This window comes from Narcine bancroftii, chromosome 6 (genome assembly GCF_036971445.1).
Source record: "Narcine bancroftii isolate sNarBan1 chromosome 6, sNarBan1.hap1, whole genome shotgun sequence".
Taxonomy (NCBI): Eukaryota; Metazoa; Chordata; class Chondrichthyes; order Torpediniformes; family Narcinidae; genus Narcine; species Narcine bancroftii.
This window is the reverse complement of record NC_091474.1, coordinates 141,224,811-141,245,361: the sequence shown is the minus strand read 5'-3', so window position 1 is coordinate 141,245,361 and position 20,551 is coordinate 141,224,811. Positions and strand designations below refer to the sequence as shown.

The 20,551-nt window shown below is 40.1% G+C and overlaps 2 protein-coding genes across 6 annotated transcripts in view; one reads left to right on the top strand and one right to left on the bottom strand.

Annotated features, from left to right (window-relative positions):
* Positions 1 to 634: 634 nt before the first annotated feature.
* On the bottom strand, positions 635 to 10,465 carry rps7 (ribosomal protein S7). Its single transcript, XM_069886201.1, has 7 exons — positions 10,443 to 10,465; positions 9,807 to 9,890; positions 8,186 to 8,257; positions 7,018 to 7,161; positions 6,862 to 6,926; positions 4,559 to 4,709; positions 635 to 754 (listed from the first exon to the last, which is right to left on the bottom strand). Exons 2-7 carry the CDS (start codon positions 9,879 to 9,881, stop codon positions 677 to 679), a joined length of 585 nt encoding a protein of 194 aa, XP_069742302.1. The 5' UTR covers positions 9,882 to 9,890; positions 10,443 to 10,465; the 3' UTR covers positions 635 to 676.
* An 8,060-nt stretch (positions 10,466 to 18,525) lies between these two features.
* rnaseh1 (ribonuclease H1) overlaps positions 18,526 to 20,551 on the top strand; it is a 49,758-nt gene continuing 47,732 nt past the window's right edge. For 4 of the 5 annotated variants that reach the window (XR_011340363.1, XR_011340361.1, XR_011340362.1 and 1 more), the window contains exon 1: positions 18,619 to 18,776. Coding sequence is in view for 1 of the 5 variants with exons in the window: in XM_069886200.1 (XP_069742301.1) it covers positions 18,541 to 18,776 (236 nt within the window). In the remaining 4 variants the exon portion in view is untranslated. Of the gene's footprint in view, positions 18,777 to 20,551 lie in introns of all 5 variants that reach the window. The other variant, XM_069886200.1, reaches the window with a different exon arrangement.

The window sequence follows — 20,551 nt, the reverse complement described above, 5'->3', positions numbered from 1 at the left end:
TGAGATTATGTTCATCAAGCTTCATTGGAAAGGAAGGAGAAACAGGCTTAACAGATAAACATGCAGAATGAAATGATCATTTAAAAAAAACGCACACAGTGAAGACTGCTCGATGACCAGCAAACTGGATCACATTAATGCCCCTTCAGCAACTGAGGGGATTGCAAACAAGGCAGCAACAACAAAAAAATTAGCCACTGTATCTGTGTGCACATGGGAAGTTCTTAATAATTGAAAAGGGAATGCAGAACAGTGTTAGAGTTGGAAGTAAACCATTTGAGAAATCACAAATCACTAGCAGATGGGGGCAAGAACTGTATAATGATTAAGGCTTGCATAGAAATTGGCAACTACACTATGCTTCATTTAACCATAGCAGAGGGAAATCCTCAAGTGATATTCCAAGTTTTGAAGACCATCAGGTACATGACTATCCTTGTGGGGCCGAAACAGCAAGTGTGACATAATGCATGTTAAAATATTTAAGCATCATCCAAAACTGATCAAAGAAAGTTTGTACACAGCACACTAAGGATTTTTGGTGCAGCAAAGAGAATAAAGTTCAACAAAACTATCCCAATATTTTTAGCCAGCAACATCACAAAACACAACAGCAATATCCAAAAAAAACAAGTTATGACCAAATGCTTGCTTTATTTAAACCATTCTGCAGAATTTACAACTGGAACTCTGGGAATTCATATACAACATCTTTGCCTGTTAGTTTTTTGTATACAGCAGAAAATGTATCCACCTGTGGGAAGAAAAGAAAATGCACATTAAAAATATCAAATGGTTAAAAACTTGTTCAAATTCTGAAGACTTTCAATTGTTATACAGTTACAGCAACACTACATGAAGATACCATTCTTAATGTCAGATTGGAATTATGTTTAATACTTTTATAAAACTACACCAAACCAAACCCCAATGTTATGGTTTAGTGGAAAGAGCTAAAGGGTGAGGTTTGAAGAATACAGGGGGAAAAAAAAACCTTTGGGATAATGTGCAGCAACAAGAAATTCAGAACCAAGTTTACATCTTACAACCTCCAAAGCCAAATTCCAAAGCAATTTTGCAATGATGCAGATACTCAATGAAATCTAGTCTTCATAACACACCAACAACCCATACTCTTTTCAGGAAATGTTGCAAAATACTTTCATAAATCAAATGCTCCAAGCATCCAAAAATCTGAAAGCCTTGCATGCATTATACTTAGCAGAATTAATGTTTCATATCATAGAAAGATAGCATTTCTACATATTAACACAACCATCCTGCTTGAGGGAACGAATCCCTCAACAAACTCATTTAAAATTAAGAACTGAAATTTGAAGTTTCAATTTTGGAAATTGGTCATAAAGATCCTATCAATAAAATATTTAAGAATTTTGAAAATATGAGTTATGTAAAATACTAAAACACTGCTTATTAGTACTTTAAAAAAATCTATCTGCAAATACTTCAAAGAACAAAAAAGTCTTCAGATATTTTACTCTGGAATTAAATCAGTTTCCATCAACAACGATTCAAACACTTCATTTTTTGATGTATGGAGTTTTGGCAAAGTCAACACATGCGGGGAGATTTTAAAGAGTGAGAAAGGGGCTGTCATAGAATACAGCAGAATAATGATCAATTGAAAATTGGCCAAAGAAATTAGATGTAATTTAATATGGACAACTGCAAGGTGATACTTTTCAAGTCAAGTACAAGAAGAAACTGTTCAGCAGATGGCCTCGGAAGCACTGATACACTGTACAGTGTCTTGCTCCATCAAGTGGCAATATGTGGATAGGATGGCAAAGGCAAGCTTGCCTTCAGTTTGAGCATGGAGTTCAAGAGTCAAAAAGTTATGTTGCAGCTATACTTTAATATATCTTTATGAGTACCGTGTGCAGATCAGTTTGCCACACACCAGGAAAGATGTGAAGACCTGGGAGACAGTGCAGAAAAGCTCCACTAGGATGTTGGGAAACAATAGAAAAAAAACATGAAGTCAACATTTAGAGTCAGGACTTTTTTTAAAAAAAAACTCTTCACTACAATGTTTCCTGGGTCACAGAGTATTAGGCACAAGAAGATGGACTCAGTTTTCTCTGAAACAATTGATGAGCAACCCAAGTACAGGAGCTCCTTGGGTAAAAAAATAACCCGATTTAGGCAAACTAGCTTCAGACAAATTCTCCTAAACTTTTTTTTTTAAAAAGCTACTATTAAAATGTTCACGGCTTTCATTCATGACTGGTTATGGTATATATTCCATGATTTTAAATACTAGTAGCATTTGGATGATTAATCAAAAAACTAAAGCAAGTAAATGTACAGCAATATAATATGGTTAACTAATGAAAGATGACATTTCTGACTTGGAGACTGAGACAGGTCCCAGACACAGAACTCGGGAACTGCCTGTACACATTTAAAAATGATGTTAAGAAAGGAGTGGTAGATGCCCAAATCAAGTTGCCTCAGGAGGTGGTGGAAGCAAATATAAAAGTGATGTTTAAGAAGCTTCTAGACAGATATGAATCAGCATGGAATCGAGAGATAGGTGCTACATGCAAGCAGAGTTTTAGTTTAATTTGGGCATCATGTTCAGCACAAATGATGTGAGCCATTGTGTTCCTCTGCTGACATTAAAATCCATCCGTTATATCCACTGCCAGAAAGTTGGACATCCATCAGCTGACTTTCAAAATATAAAGATCCCCAAAGACAAAATTTAAAAAAAAACACACGTTCAAAAATCCAGTTCATTTTATACCAATAGTACACCATATTGCTCCAAACATTCTTGCAAGTATTTTCGAGATTATTCTGGATATGTCAATCAATACATCATCAGTAAACAAATTAATCTTGTATTCATTATCTACAGTCTTTATCCCCTTAATATTACAATTTTGTCTTATTGCCTGAGCTCAATGACCAATGCAAACAGGGTTGGCGACAATGGACAACCTTAACGTGTTGATCGCTTTAACTTAAATGATGAAGTTGTTTGACCATTTGTCACCACCCTGGCAACTGGCTTTTTATACAAGGCCTTAACCCAACCAGTAAAAACCAGTCTAAATTTAAATTATTCTAGCACTTTAAATAAAAAATTCCATTCAACTCAGTCAAATGCTTTTTCCGCATCAAGCGTGACCACCATTGCATTGGTAGGTTGGGTTGCTGACTCGATGCATTGATCAACGTTATCATTCTAAGAATATTATCAGAAGCATATCTATTTTTAATAAAACCCACTTAATCAACATGTACTAACTGAGGCAAATATTTAACAAATCTATTCGCCAATATTTTAGCTATTATTTTATAATGTACATTCAATTATGAAATTTCTTTCTTTTAATCAATTTAGAGAAAAATTTGGAACATCTGAGTTCTTTATTTGTGTATTATCAGGTTAGACATTCGTTAGGGATAATTTTGGAAAATAAATGATAATGTCTAAATTTTAAAAATTTGAATTTTTGATTTCACAATCGCCAAAAAAGGGTTTTATTTCTGATATGTATGCTTTGTTACAGGATAGTAAGGATAAGTCAAATTTAAATAAATCTCGAAATCGATGGGAAGGGGATCGATCTTATGATATACCTCAGGAAGATTAGGAAATTATGTGTCAAAATGGGGTGACTAAATTACTTAATGTAAGATTATAGTATAGTTAATTATAATTTTCTGCATCAGTTTTATTTGACCCCTGAAAAAATGAAAAAATATGGATTTAGTCATTCAGATTTATGTTTTAGATGTGGACAATATGTTGGAACATTTTTGCAATCAGTTTGGCTTTGTGATAATGTTCAACCATTTTGGGGAAAAAATTAATAGTATATTTGGAAAAATCATTTAAGATTAAATTGCCATTAGATCCTGAAATTTTATTGGGTTACACTGTTTCATTGACTGGTTTGGGGTTGGACAAGTTTCAGATAGCTTTTGTTCGTTTAGCATTGGCAGTAGCACGGAAAAATATAGCGATTACTTGGAAAGATGATGTAGAAGTAAATATAGTTCATTGGCATCTTGGTATTTGTATGGAAAAGATAACATAATTTGAATGATAATTATACTTTTTTTGTTCAAATGTGGTCATCTCATTTGATTTGTATGGGGTTGGAAATATGTTAAGATACTTTATAGTTTATTTCTGTATTTGTTACTTTTTTTGGCTCCCCTTGCGGAGCATGCTGAGGGTGGGATGGGTTTATGTTTAGATTATTTTGATGTATTGTTTTTATGTATTTTGAAAACCTTAAAAAGTTTTTTTTTTAATGATTCAGTTCTAAAAGGAATAAAGTAAATAATATCGAGGAAAAGAACTCAAAAGCATAGTAACCATAAATATTAAGACTGAAACCTTTTGGGGGAAAAAAAGCTAGTATAAAATTTCCAAATTAATATTAAAGCATCAATAGGGGTTTCAATGCATACATATATTCTATAGCTAAGATAGTGAAGCCAAAATTGCTCAAAGGATTTTCAAGAGCAAAGTTTTATAATATGTCTCCTCAAACAAAATGCAGCAAGTTAAACTCACTTTATGTTCTACATTGTTCTGTTGTGCCTTATCCAAATGGACTTTGATGAGCCTTGTTCCATCCAATTTCACACGAATTCTCTTGCCCACAATTTCACTCGGGAATACCAGGTCCTCAAGAATTGCATCATGTACTGCCGTCAGCGTACGACTGAAAATTAAAATAAAATCTTAAAACCAACAAACTTCATAGATATGAAGTCATGAAGAACTGGCTCATCATTGAACACTTTAAAGTGAAACAGTGACAGAGACAGCATCAATTCCATCTTTTGTCCACTGCTTGTTAATTCAAGAATTATGACTATGTGTTGGCTCCTCTTGGGTGTTGGCAATACCAGCATTATGAAAGCTGTAGCTTCACCAACAACTTTTTGGATGAATTTTAAATAACCAAATTTTTGAGGCCTACAGGAGAACACAAACCAGTCCTCATCAAGGGGTGAACAGTGGAAAACATTAAGAACTTCAAGTTCCTGGGGATCTGAGGCCATGTTGATGGAATCACAAAGGCAGCTTGCCAGTGGCTATACTTTGCAAGAAATGTGAGATTTGCTGTCACTAAAGAGTTGCAAATTTCTACAGGTGTACCATGGAGAGCATTTTGACTGGAATGGAGGTGTCAATGCACAGGACAAGAAAAAAAACTGGAAAATGCAAACTCTGCCAACACCATCAGGACATCAGTCTCATCTCCATCGAGGTCATCAACAAGAAGTGGTCTTAGGAAAACAGCCTCTATCCTAAAGGACCCTCACCATGTCCTCTTCATGAAGCTACCATCAGCAATGAGGTAGAGGAACCTGAAGATGAACACCCAGTGAGTGGAAGAAGGAAAGCTTGTTCCCACCTACCATTATTTTAATTTTAAAAGTTGCAATATTTGCACTGCAAAACAGTGAATTATGTGACATGATTTTAAAATAACTTCAAATGTAGCAGGCAAGGTTAGTGTAGCAAATAGTGCAACATTATTAAAGTGCCAGCGACCCAAGTTCAAATCCGGCGCTGGATGCAAGGAGTTGTAGGTTTTCCGTCTCTGTGGGTTTTCTCTGGCTCCAGTTTCCTTCCATCCTTTAAAACATATGGAGGTTGTAGAATAATTGGGGTATTTGGGCAGCACAGGATTGTGGGCCAGTCTGTTACCATATTATATGTCTAAATTTAAAAAAAATTCTTCAAATCTTATCCAGATTTGTGAATACTCAACAATAGTCCAACAAGAATGGTTGAAGCCAGAACATTTCTTCCTTGGTTAACCTGACAGAAGTTTTAAAACAGATCGCAGAAACTTCATACTTTTTACTTACCGCAAATTACTCCCAACCACAATATCCAAGATTCTAAAGGCAGAAAGTGAGCTGATACACAGCATTTCTACCTCTCTTTGTGACATTCCCTACATTGGAGAGACTGGTTGCAGATTGGGAGATCACTTCACTCAGCACTTTCTCTCTGTCCTCAACCACAGCCACCTCCCAGTGGCCAACTACTTCAATTGTGGGTCACACTCCGAGGCTCATGCTTGTCCATGTATTATCCCACCCTGACCATCCAGAGATTGGAGGAACACCACCTTATTTTTCGTCTGGGCTCCATCCAGCCAGATGGCATAAAAATGAACTTCACTGCTTTCCATTAAACCTGCTTGCTTTTTCTTCCACCTCCCCAATTTGCCATTCCACCCCACCTCCCTTCTCCACCTATCATTTCCTGCCCTGCCATTCCCCCCTCCCCAATCCTTTATTTTGATGCTCACCAGCATTTTCTCATACTTTGATGAAGGGCTCAAGACCGAAGCATCAGTTATGATGCCTTTGCTACATAAAGGGCACTGACCTGCTGAGATTTTCCAGCATTGTGCTTTTATTTCCAACTTGTATATTCTTGAAACACCGTCACAACCCAAATTTTTAAAACCATCTCTGCATTGACAAGGTCAAATATTTAAACCTATTTTTAATTATGTAAGATGTCAAAGTTTTAATTTTGCCATTGCTCCAGCTCTGAACAAGCTCTGCAAATGATGCCATTCACTTTCTCTTCTACAACAGGTCTGCACATCAAGCCTGCACATCAAGCCAACTAAATTTCTACTAAAAATTAAAAACAGTTTTAGGACCAAAATCTTGAGTGCACACCAAATATACTCATACTTTGTTCTGTGACCCACAATTGGTTTTGGGTACTGACCCACAATTTCTATAAGCTTTTTAAAAAAAAACATCCTAATGTACCACAGATGTGCCAAAACATATGCACCATCAGAACCAACTGCAATGTTGCACAAAATGATCATTTACCTTCTGGGACGCCTCTGCTTATTCTTGTTTCTGCTTTTTCTGGTTGGCTTTGGTAGAATTCTCCTCTGTGCACAAACCAATTTCAATGCTTAAGTTAACAAGTCAATACACAACATACAACAAAAAGTTTTGTTATATTCAAAAATCACATTTTACCTGTGCAATGAAGACAACGTGTTTACCACTAAATTTCTTTTCAAGCTCACGTACGAGTCTAACTTGGATCTTCTGAAAGGACTTCAGTTGAGGTACAGGCACAAAAATGATGATTGCCTTTTTGCCACTGCCAACTTCAATTTCCTAAATTAAAAGCAAATTGATCCTCAAATTATATACTTTTTTTTCTCTTTTAAATACCAGTATTTAAAATAAAATCAAAATATATACCTTAGAAGATAATTAGTTACAAACATTAAGGACAGAGATTTTATGACCAGATGTACAATTTGCTTTTCAGTAATAACATTCAAAGCCACTTCACAAGATGTTCAATCAAAATTAACATATCCAAAACAATCCATCCACTTCACAATTTTCCAAACACTTAAAATGAAGAATTATCCATTGTGACACTACCACTTGTAAAATAAAACCTACAGAGTTAACCACACCGAATTATCTGGACCACAGGATGGATACTGCACATCCTTTTCTCATTCAATCTTTCTCACTTATCACTCACTCATCAACCCATCTAATGCAGAAAGTATTTTTTTTAGAAACTTATTCAGTAAGAGAGCAACAGAAAAAATGGTGTAAACTCCCCATCAAGCATTAGGATGGAACCAAAAAGCTCAGAAGTGAATCATGTCTTCAAGGTAATAATGGAGCAACTGAAAATTAAGACAACTTAAAAAAAAAACCATTAAAAATATAATTCCAACAAAATAATAATTGAACAAGGATTTTACCAGAAAGCTCAGTTGAACTTTGGCTGGTCTTTAAAGTGAAAGTTTAACAGGCTTCAATTCAAATCCAAAATGGAAATCTTTAGTAAGAACACAAGTCTTGACTATATTACAAGTAAGATATAGTTGAATACAAATTAACCAGGATGCAAAGAAGAGAAAGAATGATATATTAACATTTTAATGAGATTCTCAACTGTTTGAGGAAGGGATTTGAGACCAAGTATGACAGTATGACAATTTCCAATGAGTCACTGGCATGGATTTGCAACCACTAAAATGTATTCAGTTGGAGAGCGCGAGATTGCAGGGATACTGAACTGAGAAACTTTTCTCTAGACACATGTACAATGCTGAAACATTCCATCCTACACCAAGATAAAAAATAGCAAGTCAAAGAAATGTTCAAAACACACCTTAGCAGCTGTAATGTTCAATTCCCTTAACTGCGCCTTCAGATCAGAGTTCATTTCAAGCTCCAAAAGAGCCTACGAATACAAGATGAAATAGTATTATTGACATTTTCAATATTGTGTTAATAGACAATGATCAAATATTAAAGGAGAACCAATTCCTTTTAAAACATTTCTACATCAGCACAATTTCCACTTGGACATAACCCATAATGTAGCAACAATACTTTGCATCCACATGGTCAAGGAAGTAGAGCATTTTAAAAGGAAACAAAAAAAAATTTAAAAGTAATTTGTTTGGGAAAATTTCTCCAAACTCATTTTAGTGAGAACAGTAAAGTGGTAAAGTTGAGCATTATCAAATGCAAATAGATTGTTGGAATTTTAGGTCAATGTAAGTGAAAGGAAAAATGTAAATGGAAAAAGACCAAACAAAACTATTTGAACAGTGTAAACATACAAAAGAAACCACAAGAGACAGATAGAGAACCTCAGAAGGCCCAACAGCATCTATGTAGACAAAAAGGATTATCAAAATTCTAGGTCAAGATGCAGAATCTCAATCTGAAACATCAACCACACCTCGAGGTGAAACACAAAAGTCTAGACACTGTGATAGAGTAAAACCATAGAAATGCTGCAGGAAATCAGCTGGTCTTGCAGTGGCCAAAGGAAGTAAATATACATGTACCTTAAAGTAGGGTTCATCTGAAATGTCAGTTATGTATCTTTACTTCCTTTGGCTGCTGCGATACCAGCTGTGTTCCTGCAGCATTTCTGTCAACCACCCCTGTGATTCCATGGATGCTGCTTTCTCAGCTGAGGTTAGTGTTTGTTGCAAAAGTGGTCCTTATTTGATGATTCTCTAGCTACAACCAAATAAACAGGAATGGACCAGACAAATGTGGCCCCATCCCGATTACAGGACAGGCACTGCTGCAAGTCAGTGTAGTATTGTCTGAAAAGCTGCAAATTTGTCACAATCAAAGTGAGCATGAACAGTGACTTTCACCTGAAGTTTTTCTACTGGAGCAGAGGAAAGAAACAGAATTGGAGGATATCAAGCAAAAGCAAACAGCAAGAGGAGCAAAAGATCTCAGATGAAAGGAGAAAGTGGGTGCTGATTTACAAATACAGCTTCTTGTCTTTTCAAGAGACAACTAATGATAGTCAAAGGGAGCCATTTAACAGTACCAACTGACAAAAGATCTCAAATGAATTGGATATAAATAGATGAGAGCAGAGGTGGGCATCATTTGAATTTTATCAAATTTGAGGTCATTGGGGTGCTATACCAAAACAGGAAGAGGCCATATTGGGACTTGGGAATGACAAAGTTAACATTACAGGTTAGCTTTCAGGAATCACGGGGGGCGGGGAAGAAGAGTTGATCAAATCATCTCAGGTCTATTAATTATCCCCTAACTCATGTGGAGGTTTTAGATTAGTGTTGAAGGCACCAGTGATATTTTTGCAATCCAGAATGAGCAGCAAGGCAAGTCTTCAGCAAAATATTGCGAGCCCTGAATAGTTCTTCTGAGATACTGTTTAAATATTTTGAATACTCCACGCAATTTACATCTCAAGTCTTCCACGCTGCAACGTCTTACATGATAGGACTTACCTGGGAAATGCCAGACTCGAATTCATCTGGCTTTTCGCCATTCGGCTTCACTATTTTGGCGCTACTGCTAAACATGGCCTATTACTAAAACAGAGAAAAGAAAGTCACCATTAGCCATTTATTTCGGGTGTCGTCACCGAGCCGATTAGGCCATTAGGCAGCCCGCACTACCAGCTGTGGTGAGTGAATAGCAGGAGGCCGCTGCGTGTCCACAGCGAGACGTTTCATTCACGCTGAAGAGGGGTGGGAGTTGAAACAAAACGTGCAACAGTTTGCGGCTGAACGCTGGGGCTGTTAGAATGGGACCCACCTCCACAGCGAGATTGCGGCCTGCAGAGATCAAGGGCACTCGCAGGGGCTGGTTACCTGCCACCTGGAAATGGGCAGCAGATGCCACCCGTTCAGGAAGAGCGCGGTCCAGGGACAAGCCCGCGTCTGGGCCCGGTTCGAGCAGCCGCATACAAATCCCCTCACATTAAATAATCCTCGTCACGGCGGCCATCCGGCCGCTCAACCACGCGAATCCCAACCATCTCACACCCACCGCCCTATCCCCGCCGTTTCCCTGCTCGTATCGAGCAAATTGGAGCAGTAATTCGACAGAACCGGCCAACAGCCATACACACGGACACCGACCTAGGCTGACAGCGGCCAAAGAAGAGGACCAGGTATCGCGAGACTTGCGCTTAAAAGAACGCCGCTGCTCTCGAGCGTGGCCGCGTCATGGGAAGCACCCGGGGCGTTACCGTGGCAACCGTGTGCCGCGCGCCGATAGCCTTGCACCAGCGACAAGAGCCATTGCAATGTCCAGTCTTCGATGTGATAAAGAAACATGGTTCTGCATCCACAATGAAAAAAGTTCAACTTCCTTTTCACTCCTTACCGCATGTGGAAACCCATGGGTTTCTTCTCCAGAACCTCCTCAACCAGCGGGCACTTCTTCAATGATATCATAGCATCTATATTCAAAACACGCAAAATGTACAACTCCCTTCCGCATCTGCTTCACCTCACTCGACTGGCAGACAGCTGCAGCATTATCGCTTCACACACTAAAAATCTTTCCCTTAACACGTTCATTGCCTTTGCACCTCACTGAAGATGCCACCAAATCTTGTTTTTTTTAAATCAAGTTGATTGTCAGCCCCTTGATCATCTCCTTGGATCAGTGTCCAATCTTTTGGCAAAGGCTCAGTGAAGATTTTGGTTAATTTTGTGTTGGAGATGCTAACTCTATCCAGATCGCACCCTATTGTCACCAACATAAGTACAACAGATAGATGCACTAAAATTCTTACTGCTTGCAAAAATACACAAACTACAATCAGAAAGAGATAATAACTATGAAGGCTATGCACTTTAGCCTAACCCCTGGAGAACAAATAATTACTGGAACATATAATAATTATTGATTCTTTCAATTATAAAAAATTCTAAGAATGGGCCCAATAATTTCATAAATTGAAACTTTCTACCTTTAATATTATATCTGATTTTCTCTGAACTTAAATAGAACATTATATCATATAACCACTGCATATGAGTAGGGAATGCATCTCCTTTCTATTTCAATAAAATAGCTCATCTGGCTATCAATGTAGTAAAAGCTAAGACTTTTTCCTGAGTCCTGAGAAAAACCAAACAGAGCAATTTATGGACAGGGTGAGCCAGCATTTCTTGCCCATTCTCAATTGCCCTTGAGAATGTGGGTCGAGCTGTCTCCCTGAATTTGTGCAATTTTTAAGATGAGAGAAAACACACAATGCTGTTATGGAGGGGAATTCCAGGATTTCAACCCGGTAACAGTGAAGCAGCATTGATATATTTTGAAGTCAGGGCAAGATGTAGATTGGAGGGCATGCTTTTGGTGATTTTGCTGCCCTTGCCAATCGAGCTGGTAGAAGTTCTGAGTTGAGAAGATGCTGTTTCAGGTCGTTTGCCGGGCTACTACAGAGCATTCTGTAGATGGTACAAATGGCTGTTACTGTATATTAGTGGTGTCATGAGTGAAAAGTTATGGATGGGGTCCCCTATCAAGTGGGATGCTAACTCCTGGCATGCTGTTGATCTTCCTAAGTGTGTTGAAGCTTCACTCATCCAGGCAAGTAAGGAGAGCATAAGGCATAGGAGCAAAATTAGGCCGTTCAACCTAACTTGTCCACACTACCATTCAAATCAAGGTTGATATATTTTTTCCTTTCAACCTCATTCTTTTGCCTTTTCCCCATAACCTTTGACACCTTTACTAATCAAGAGCCTTTCAACCTCTACTTTGAATATACACATGACCTGGCTTCCATATTTATCTGTGGATCTTATCCATAGATTCACCATCCTCTGGATAACGTATTCGATCACACTACTGATGAACTTTGTAGATGATAGACAATTTTTTGGGAGTTAGAAATGAATTAGTTGCTGCAGTTCAGTTTCCAGTCAAAGGTAACCACCAGGATATTGACAGTGAGGAATTCAGTGATTCTGATAAGTCATTGCAAGGGTATTTCTCCATATGGTATGGAAACTCCACCCAGTCGCAATGCCAATTCATCCATCAAGAAGCATAATAGGTAGAATCTAAAGTCCTGCAAAAGGTAGTGGACACAGCCAATTACATCACAAGCAAAACTTTCCCCACCATCAGGAAAATCCATATGGGATGCTGCAAATCATCAAGGATCCACACCACCCAGGCCATGCTCTGTTCTTGCGACTGCCATTAGGAAAGAGGTGTAAGTGTGTTGAATAGAAGGTCGCCTGGCCAATCTGGAAGTAGACAGGTCGAAAGTCACCTCACCTGCCAATCAAGGGTTAGATCCACCCACAGTTAAAGCTGCCATGCAATTGGCTCTCACATCACATTGGTGATCCTGAGCTGCCCTCCACCCCAGTGGCAATACGTGGCCACCTACATGGAGAAACTCACTCTCTTTCTTGTTCCCTTGAGATGATCACTGAGCTTCACTCCAGGCTGCGAGCCTCAGTCGATGCTGGAAGACCATTTGTGAGGAGTCTGATCCAGGTTGCAAGCCATGAGAGACACTGGAGATCCAGTTATGATCTGTGTATAGTTCAGGATGGGGCTGACTGCGGTATCCACCTAGGAGACCACTGCATTTCACCCGTTCTAAATTATAACTAGATTAGTGTTCTTGTGTTAATTAGTGTATCATTGTTGCTTATTGCAGAGGAGGTGGCAGGTATTATTGTGTAACACAGCATCACAATCAGAAGTCACCATTATCTTTCACTAACTAGCGTGTGGTGCACATTCTGGTGAATAGAACTAACAAGGACTCCACAGGCAAAGGTAGTAGAATCCCGGGTTGGACAGATAATGGTGCTAGATTCAGCAGCCTGGCCAACCTGCTGGTAGGCCAGTGGATTGGCCAGATGGCCTAGAGCCACAGGAGAGGAAATGGGGCATAATTTTTCATCACACCTCAGAGCATCAGGGTTCCCAGGTGCAAGGAGAGCCAAAGGGATGCCTTGTGTCTACTGGCAGCTGCCCTGAGGCACCAGCATGAAACCTTGGGGAAGGAGAAACAGGCAACTAACCAGTTGAAGTGTGAGGTGGAGATACTGTAGCAGTCTTGATACACCATGGGAGAAGCTGTTTGGGTTGCACAAACCTGGGCCTGACAATGAGAATGCAGGGGCACCGAACTGGCATCCAGGCTAGTGAAGATGCAGCAGCTCGAAGTGGCTTGCCAGGCCCAATCAAGGTCAAAGCCATGATGCTGTGGGGGAGATGGTGCTGGGACATGGCCAGGGGATGGGGACCTCTGAATGGATAGCAATGATAGTGAGGATGCTGACCAGTACTGTGAGACCACTCTGTCAAAGAATGGTCTGGGGAAATTGCTAATGTCAAAAGCTGGGTGAGTCTGCCTTGTAGCTGCTCCGGATCTGGGATGAGGGCAATACCACTGTGAGCTTGTGCTGTTGGGAAGCAAACATTCTCCCCCCCCCCACCCCCACAAATACATAAAATAAAATTAAATAAATACAAAATATGAAATGCAACTACATTAAAATATTGTCACCCCCATCTGGGATACATGTATCACACGTGGCACCCAGCGCTACTGAAACCCCCTCCATGGTTCCTATGGACCCTGCTCGTTCCTGTTCAAAGGACACCCAGGCGTGAACATAATCCCTGAAAATGGTTAATGCATCATTGCAAGAGGAATAATGCTTGCTTCCAGGATCTATGGATGGCGAGTTTCACCAGGCCCAGGAGCCAGCCTACCAGGACATCCCCATCCACACTGGGTAGCCAAAGATAAGGAGGGCGGGGCTGTAATGTAACAAGAATGCGAAGAGCAGCCTCTTCAGAAGGCAAAGAGGCACCACAACCTTGCACATTCCATGTGCATGTGGTGGAGTCTCCTCCATCTCACAGAAATAAAACAGGAAAATCTGCAGACATCTTGTTGAACTAAAAACACAAATCAGGTCAAACTGTAGTCTTTTGTTACAGGGCACTGCTCGATGCAGTATCTTCCACCCCAGGTCCCTGTTTTACAAGGGCCAGATTCCTGCCAAGTGAGTCCACTACTGGGGACCCCCATGAATGACAGATGGCAACACTGAGCACCTGGGCGTGTCCGAGCAGTGAACTAGTGCGAGGAAGTGGAAGGTGTGGAGCACTTTCACCCTTACCTGTTTCTCAGTATGGATGTTGACGAGAGATGGGTCAGGTTACGTGGGGCATTTCCCCGGGTAAGACCTTGGCCTGGGCCCAATGAGCAATCCCGTCTGAGCGGAGATTAGGGTGGAAACCCTGCATCAAGACTGAGAGAAAGAAGAGAGCAAGTGTAAAGAGGAGAGAGGGAGGAGTGATACAGAGGCCAATGACTGAGGAGGGGCAAAGGATGATAGGCAGATGGAGCTAGATAGAGGAGTGGGAGGTGTGGGGTTGGGAGACTACAGGAGTTGAGTGATGGATGGAAGCAGAGAAGGAAAAAGTGAAAGTATCTGGAACTATATGGGATTGGGGAAAGGTGAAGACAACAGCTGGAGGGTGAAAAGCAGGTGCACAAAGGTGTGAATGGCCATCACAGATGGAGAGACAAAGTGTGTGATTTCTGTCTTATTTTGCTTGTTGTTCTTCACTTCAGTCAAGACACGAGGTTCCTGTTTATAAGACACGTGACATATTTCTACTCTAAAATTGAGGATTGACCCAGCATGGGATTGCATGACTGTAGAATATGTTACAAGTTTACTTGGCTATTGTGAGGAAATGAATAACCTTTAACATTCAAGGAAACATCCGGACACTATAGAAATAAATTAAACATAAACTAACAGACCATGTATTTATGTATGGTAATTATTTGAAAGACAAATGCTTTGTAAATTGCAATAAAACTGGTTTTTTAGGGAGGGTAGAAGAAAAAGAATTTGATAGGTGATGGAGAGGAAGGAAAAGGGCTAAGAAGAAGGATAGCTATCTGATAGGAGAAGGAAGGGAAAAGTGTGGACAGCAGTTATTTAATGTGCTTATCATGATGTGGATGTTCATTTCCTCTGGAAATTGTTTTTTTAGATATAACCCTTCTTAGACCTTTGTAAATTTTTTTTTTGTGACGAATAATAATAATAATAATTAATGACCTGTTATATCAATGAATATTGAATATACAATATATTTATAATTTAAACACTGACAAACCATGAAAAAAACTAAAAGGTGACAAATTAAAACAGACACGCCAAGAAATAGAACAATTATGCTTTGGCAACACTGTGTTTGAAGTATAATATTTATTATATATAACAAACAGCGTATAATGGCATGTAATTCTTGTTTTTAGCTTTTTTAAAATATTTTTAATGTTGTATCAGTGTTCATTGAGATAACAAGCATGGTTATCAGACTTTTTAATTTTTTTTATTTCAAAAACAAATTGATTTCCAAAAATCTAAAAAGGATTATACAGGTATCTCAAATTTCTTTTTTCTTCAACTCATATTCAAGTTTTTTTTTACAGTCCCTTTGAAAATAATGAAATAAGGGAATGATGAACAATACATGAAGTTCAGATTCACATCCTTCTATGATCATGGAGAATTAAAAGGTTCTCTGATATCACTCTCTGCATTCATCCCAGTTGCAACTGCACCTGTTGAAGATTCGTCCACAAAACCAACACAAGGATGTGAACTTTTTCATACGAATGGAAGGATGCCTGAAGCGTCAGTGCTTGGATGAAGTGGAGCATTTCTATAGCAAGAAAAGTGTCTAATTGAAGCTTCTTGTGCTGTCAGCCTTCTCATTGCACAACAGAAGAAACCTCACACAGATGGAGAGGTACTGATCAAGCCATGTGCCCTGAAGATGGCTCGGATTGTGCTTGGAGAAGAAAGTGAATAATGATGAAAAAAATCCCTTGTCAAATTCTACAGTGCAAAGGAGGTTTGCTGATTTATCAAATGACATGAAAGAACAGTTGATTGCAGAAATCAAGGATGCTACATTTCGATTGTTCTCAATTCAGCTGGATGAATCCACAGATATTTTATCTTGTTCCCATCTTCTTGCCTTTGTTTGATATGTGAAGAGGGAATCAATCAAGGAAGAAATACTATTTTGCTGTTCTCTGGAGACAAGTATCAGAGATGTGATGGAAAAGGTATCAGATGTGACGGAAGAGGTATCAGAGCTCTTTAACCGTGAGGGTCTGAACTGGCACAATCTGTGTTGAGTGTGCACTGACAATACACCTGCCACGTTTGGAGCAAAAGGTGGCTTCCAACTCTTGTATGAAATAGATCTCCAAAAGTCATTGCTGTTCACTGTATGTAACATCGGTAAGCTCTTACTTCAAAAAAACCCTCCACCTCCTCTTCAGAATGTTATTGTCAAGTCATTAAAATTGTAAACTACTTAAAAAGTGAGGTTGTTCAAGTAACTGTGCAAAGATATGGATTCAGAGCATCAGAACCTGCTCTACTACACCAAAGTGCAATGGTTATCAACAGGAAACACGAGTGTTTAAACTACGAGAAGAGTTTCAGTTGTTCTTGAAGATGCAAAAAAAGTTTGAACTGGAAACCTGCTTCGATGAAAAGCTGTGGGTATTTTGCTTTGCCTACCTTGTGGATATTTTTGATCAATTGAACAAACTGGATCCCAGGTTGCAAGGCAAGGACACAATTATCATCCAGTTTGTTTGTGCTCTCAATGCATTTATACAAAAGCTTGTCAACTGGAAACACAGGGCTGAGGGAGGGAACTTTGCCATATTTGGATCTCTTTCAGCAGTAGCTGTTAATGGAATGGATGCTGATGTTCCAAAGGAAGTTGTCTCGCACCTCAGCTGCCTCCAAGAGAAATCAGCTGAGAAGGACTGGCACTGGTGAGAAACTCCTTTCTTGTTAAAGTCAACAAAGTTCCTGATGATCGACACAATGAAGTCATTGACCTTCAAAATGATTCTGAATGCAGAGATGTGTTTGAGACTTCACCTATCTCTGAGTTTTGCCCAAAAATGCCAGTTACCCCAACATTGTGAAGGAGTGTCTTCAGAAAATCTTGGCCTCACTTATCTTTTGTGAATCAGCCTTTTTGACATTGCTGCAGTTGAAGATAAAGGCACAAAACTGCATTGAAGTGGACACAGATCTCGTGTGTGGATTATCTACAATAGATCCAAGGATATGGAAACTGGTAAAGAAACTTCAGGAACAGCAGGCTCCTTCTTCTTGGCTTGAGTTTTGATTTTGATCAGGAGTTTTTTATGTTGAGTGTGTTCTTGCAGTAATTTTTGTTCTTTAAAAATGTAAAATAAAATTTCTTTAAATTAGATAAAAACATGTTTCGTTCAGAGATACCTTTGACTTGAAAATATTGCTCAGTCACTACCATCAGTGGACCACAGCATGTTAGGTCAGAAGCTAGGTGGGCCTTAGACAGAAAAAAGTTGAGATCCACTGCTCTTGTGAACGATATACACCCTGGTCTACAAAAGAGTGACTGAATGGATGGAGGAGATGCACTTGAATCTTGGTCTCAGCTGGAAGGGATGCTGAGGAAGGAGATGTTGGGACAGAGAAGGAGAGGTCAGGGAAAGATGAAAGGACCACAGAGTCATGGAGGCAGTGGCCCATGTCAAAGGTGGAAAAGGGTGGGGAGGGAGAGTTAAATAACAAAGTAAATCTGCAGATGCTGAGGTCGACCTCATACCTGACAAAGAGCCCAAGCAAAAACTTTTACTTCCTATGATTTGCCAAGTTTTTCAAGCACATTTGTGCCTTACTCTCAGCCCCAGCATCTGCAAACTTTCCTGCTTAACTCCATTCAGCTGCTCTACTGCAGATGCCTGAAGAAGTTCTCCGCCTCTCTTCGTCTAACAAAGGGCTCAGGCCCCAAACGTTGGCCACCCTTGACTTCCATGGATGCTGCATGACCTACTGTGTTTCTCCAGTGGATTGCAGGGAAAAGAGGGACTAGTCATGGGATCCCATTGCAGCAGGCGAAATGACCCATGCATACCAAGCCTGACTGCACTGTAATTCCAACGTTACCCAATTTTTACAGGGCAAATTTCCTATATGAATGACGACGCCGCCAAAATGAAACATCTTGACCATGTGTAACTTACAAACTGTTAGTTCGGAAGCGCATGCGCAAACATCACACTCCTGCTGCCGCTGCTTCTTCCCACCCCCACGCCAGAAAAAGGAGCGGAAGTTGGCGTCGGAATGGGCGGGACGAGACCTGATGTCACGTGATTGTCGGGGTGTTGACCCGAAGCAACAAGGTCTCTTTCATCGAGTGTTCCACTCTCTCGTTATCCCCGTCGATCAGCCAATCAGGAGGAGCGCGTCAACAAAGGGCGGGGCGCGCGGCCGGATGTGGCGGTTGGGCGGACTGGTGCTTGCGTTTGTGCACGAGATGAAGGGTCGGTTTTACTACGCGGTGCAGGCAGGGAGGAGCCCTGGGGTCTATGCGACTTGGTGAGTGAGTGAGTTGGGGTGGGGGTGGGGGTGGGGGTGGGGATGGGGGTCGGGGGTGAAGTGGGATATGGAATGACGCAAGAGGCTGCAGGCGCTGGAATCCGTAGCTGCACTCAACCTGCTGGATGTTGCTGGGTCCCCCGAGTTCCTCCAGCAGATTGTGCTTGAAACACCCCGGGTTCGCTCCTTAGCCCCTCTCTCATGTGGGAACGTGTACCTGGGCCTCTGCTGAGCAGGCGATTGGTTCAGTGCAGTAGTTTTCAAACGCTTTCCTTCTATTCACATACCACCTGTGCTGTAGGCACTCTCTGATCAGTAAGGGATTGCTTAAGGTGGTTGGGGTGGGGGTGGTTGGGGTGTGGGGTGGGGGGGGTGGTGGTGAGGGGGAAAGGTTGAGACCACTGCTTTAGACCCAGTTGTTACTGAAATATTTTGCTTGAGAAAAATTGTCATTGGCCCATTTCCTTTGGAGTTCTAAAACTGCACATGAGTCAATTAGGGAATGATTGAAATAGTGGTTTTTCAGATCTTTTTCTACTCACATTTCACTTTGTCATCCTTTACTAATCACAGCACATGTAACATAGGGCGCTCAATTGGAAAAGAAAAGTTTGAGAACTGTCAGAAATAAAACTTCTCACACATGAGTCTCTTTAAAACTGATGACACAACAAGCTTTATTTACAAGTCTGCAGAGTTGGACTCAACTGGCTTCTCACCAGTTAAGCCCCGATACATACAGTGCATTGATTTTTATACCCTTGTTGTTTGCCCTTCCCCTTCTTATTAATACTGTTTTAATTGGTTAGTATTGCAAAAGCATTCTAAGTACAACTGCATTTTTAATTATCACGTTCGTTACGTACGCTGCGAACTCTACATACACTAAATTCTGTTTCTCACCCTTCTTATCAATCTTTTGTCTCCTGCATGTCTCTCACTATGACCATGAAAAGATATGTTTAAAAAAAACATATCCAGCTGAACTTTTTGTCCTTGGTTGCTAGTAAGCTCCCTGTCCGTTCTGGCTTCCCTTTTTATGATTAATCATCACATTTTAACTTAAGCCATTTTAACCTAAATTCTCTATTTATAACTGGTTGAGTGGGTGGATTCGAGTCGTCGGGGTGGATTTGGAAATGATTTCATTGTCCCTGGATCATGTTGGAATGTGGGTACAGTCAGGGTTGGTGTCCCTGGAAACTATTGGATTAGGGGTACAGTGAGGCTCAGTGTGTTTGGATCATTGGAATAGTGGGACAGTTGGGCTCAGAGTGAAGGAGGACATAGCTTGGCTTTGGTGACTCCTGAAATAAGGAACATCATATTTTTCAAAGTATTTTCATGACCTTTTATTGTAGTAACATGGTGTTGTACAACATGGTAGAAAACTAGTGAATTGATTATCGTCACATGCAGTTTAGAACAGTGTTTTGCATGCTATCCAGCCAAGTCAAACCATGCTCTTCATAAAACTGCAGACTGCAAGAACAAAAAGTGAGTGTTATGATTTAAAAACAAAAGTGCAGTGTTGTTTCAGAGTTCCAACCCCACCTTCAAATTTCTTGGCACTGTAGTAGGAGGTATATAATGAGATGCAATGCAGGAAAGCAATTGAAAGTCTGGTGCCATGGTGCTAAGATGACTCTCAACGTCGGTAATATAACTAGGATGATTATGGACTTCGGGAGAGGAGACAGATCTACAGTCACGTCCACATGAATGCTGAAGTCAAGTGAATAGCTTCACGTTATAAGAAATAAATATTTCCAAAG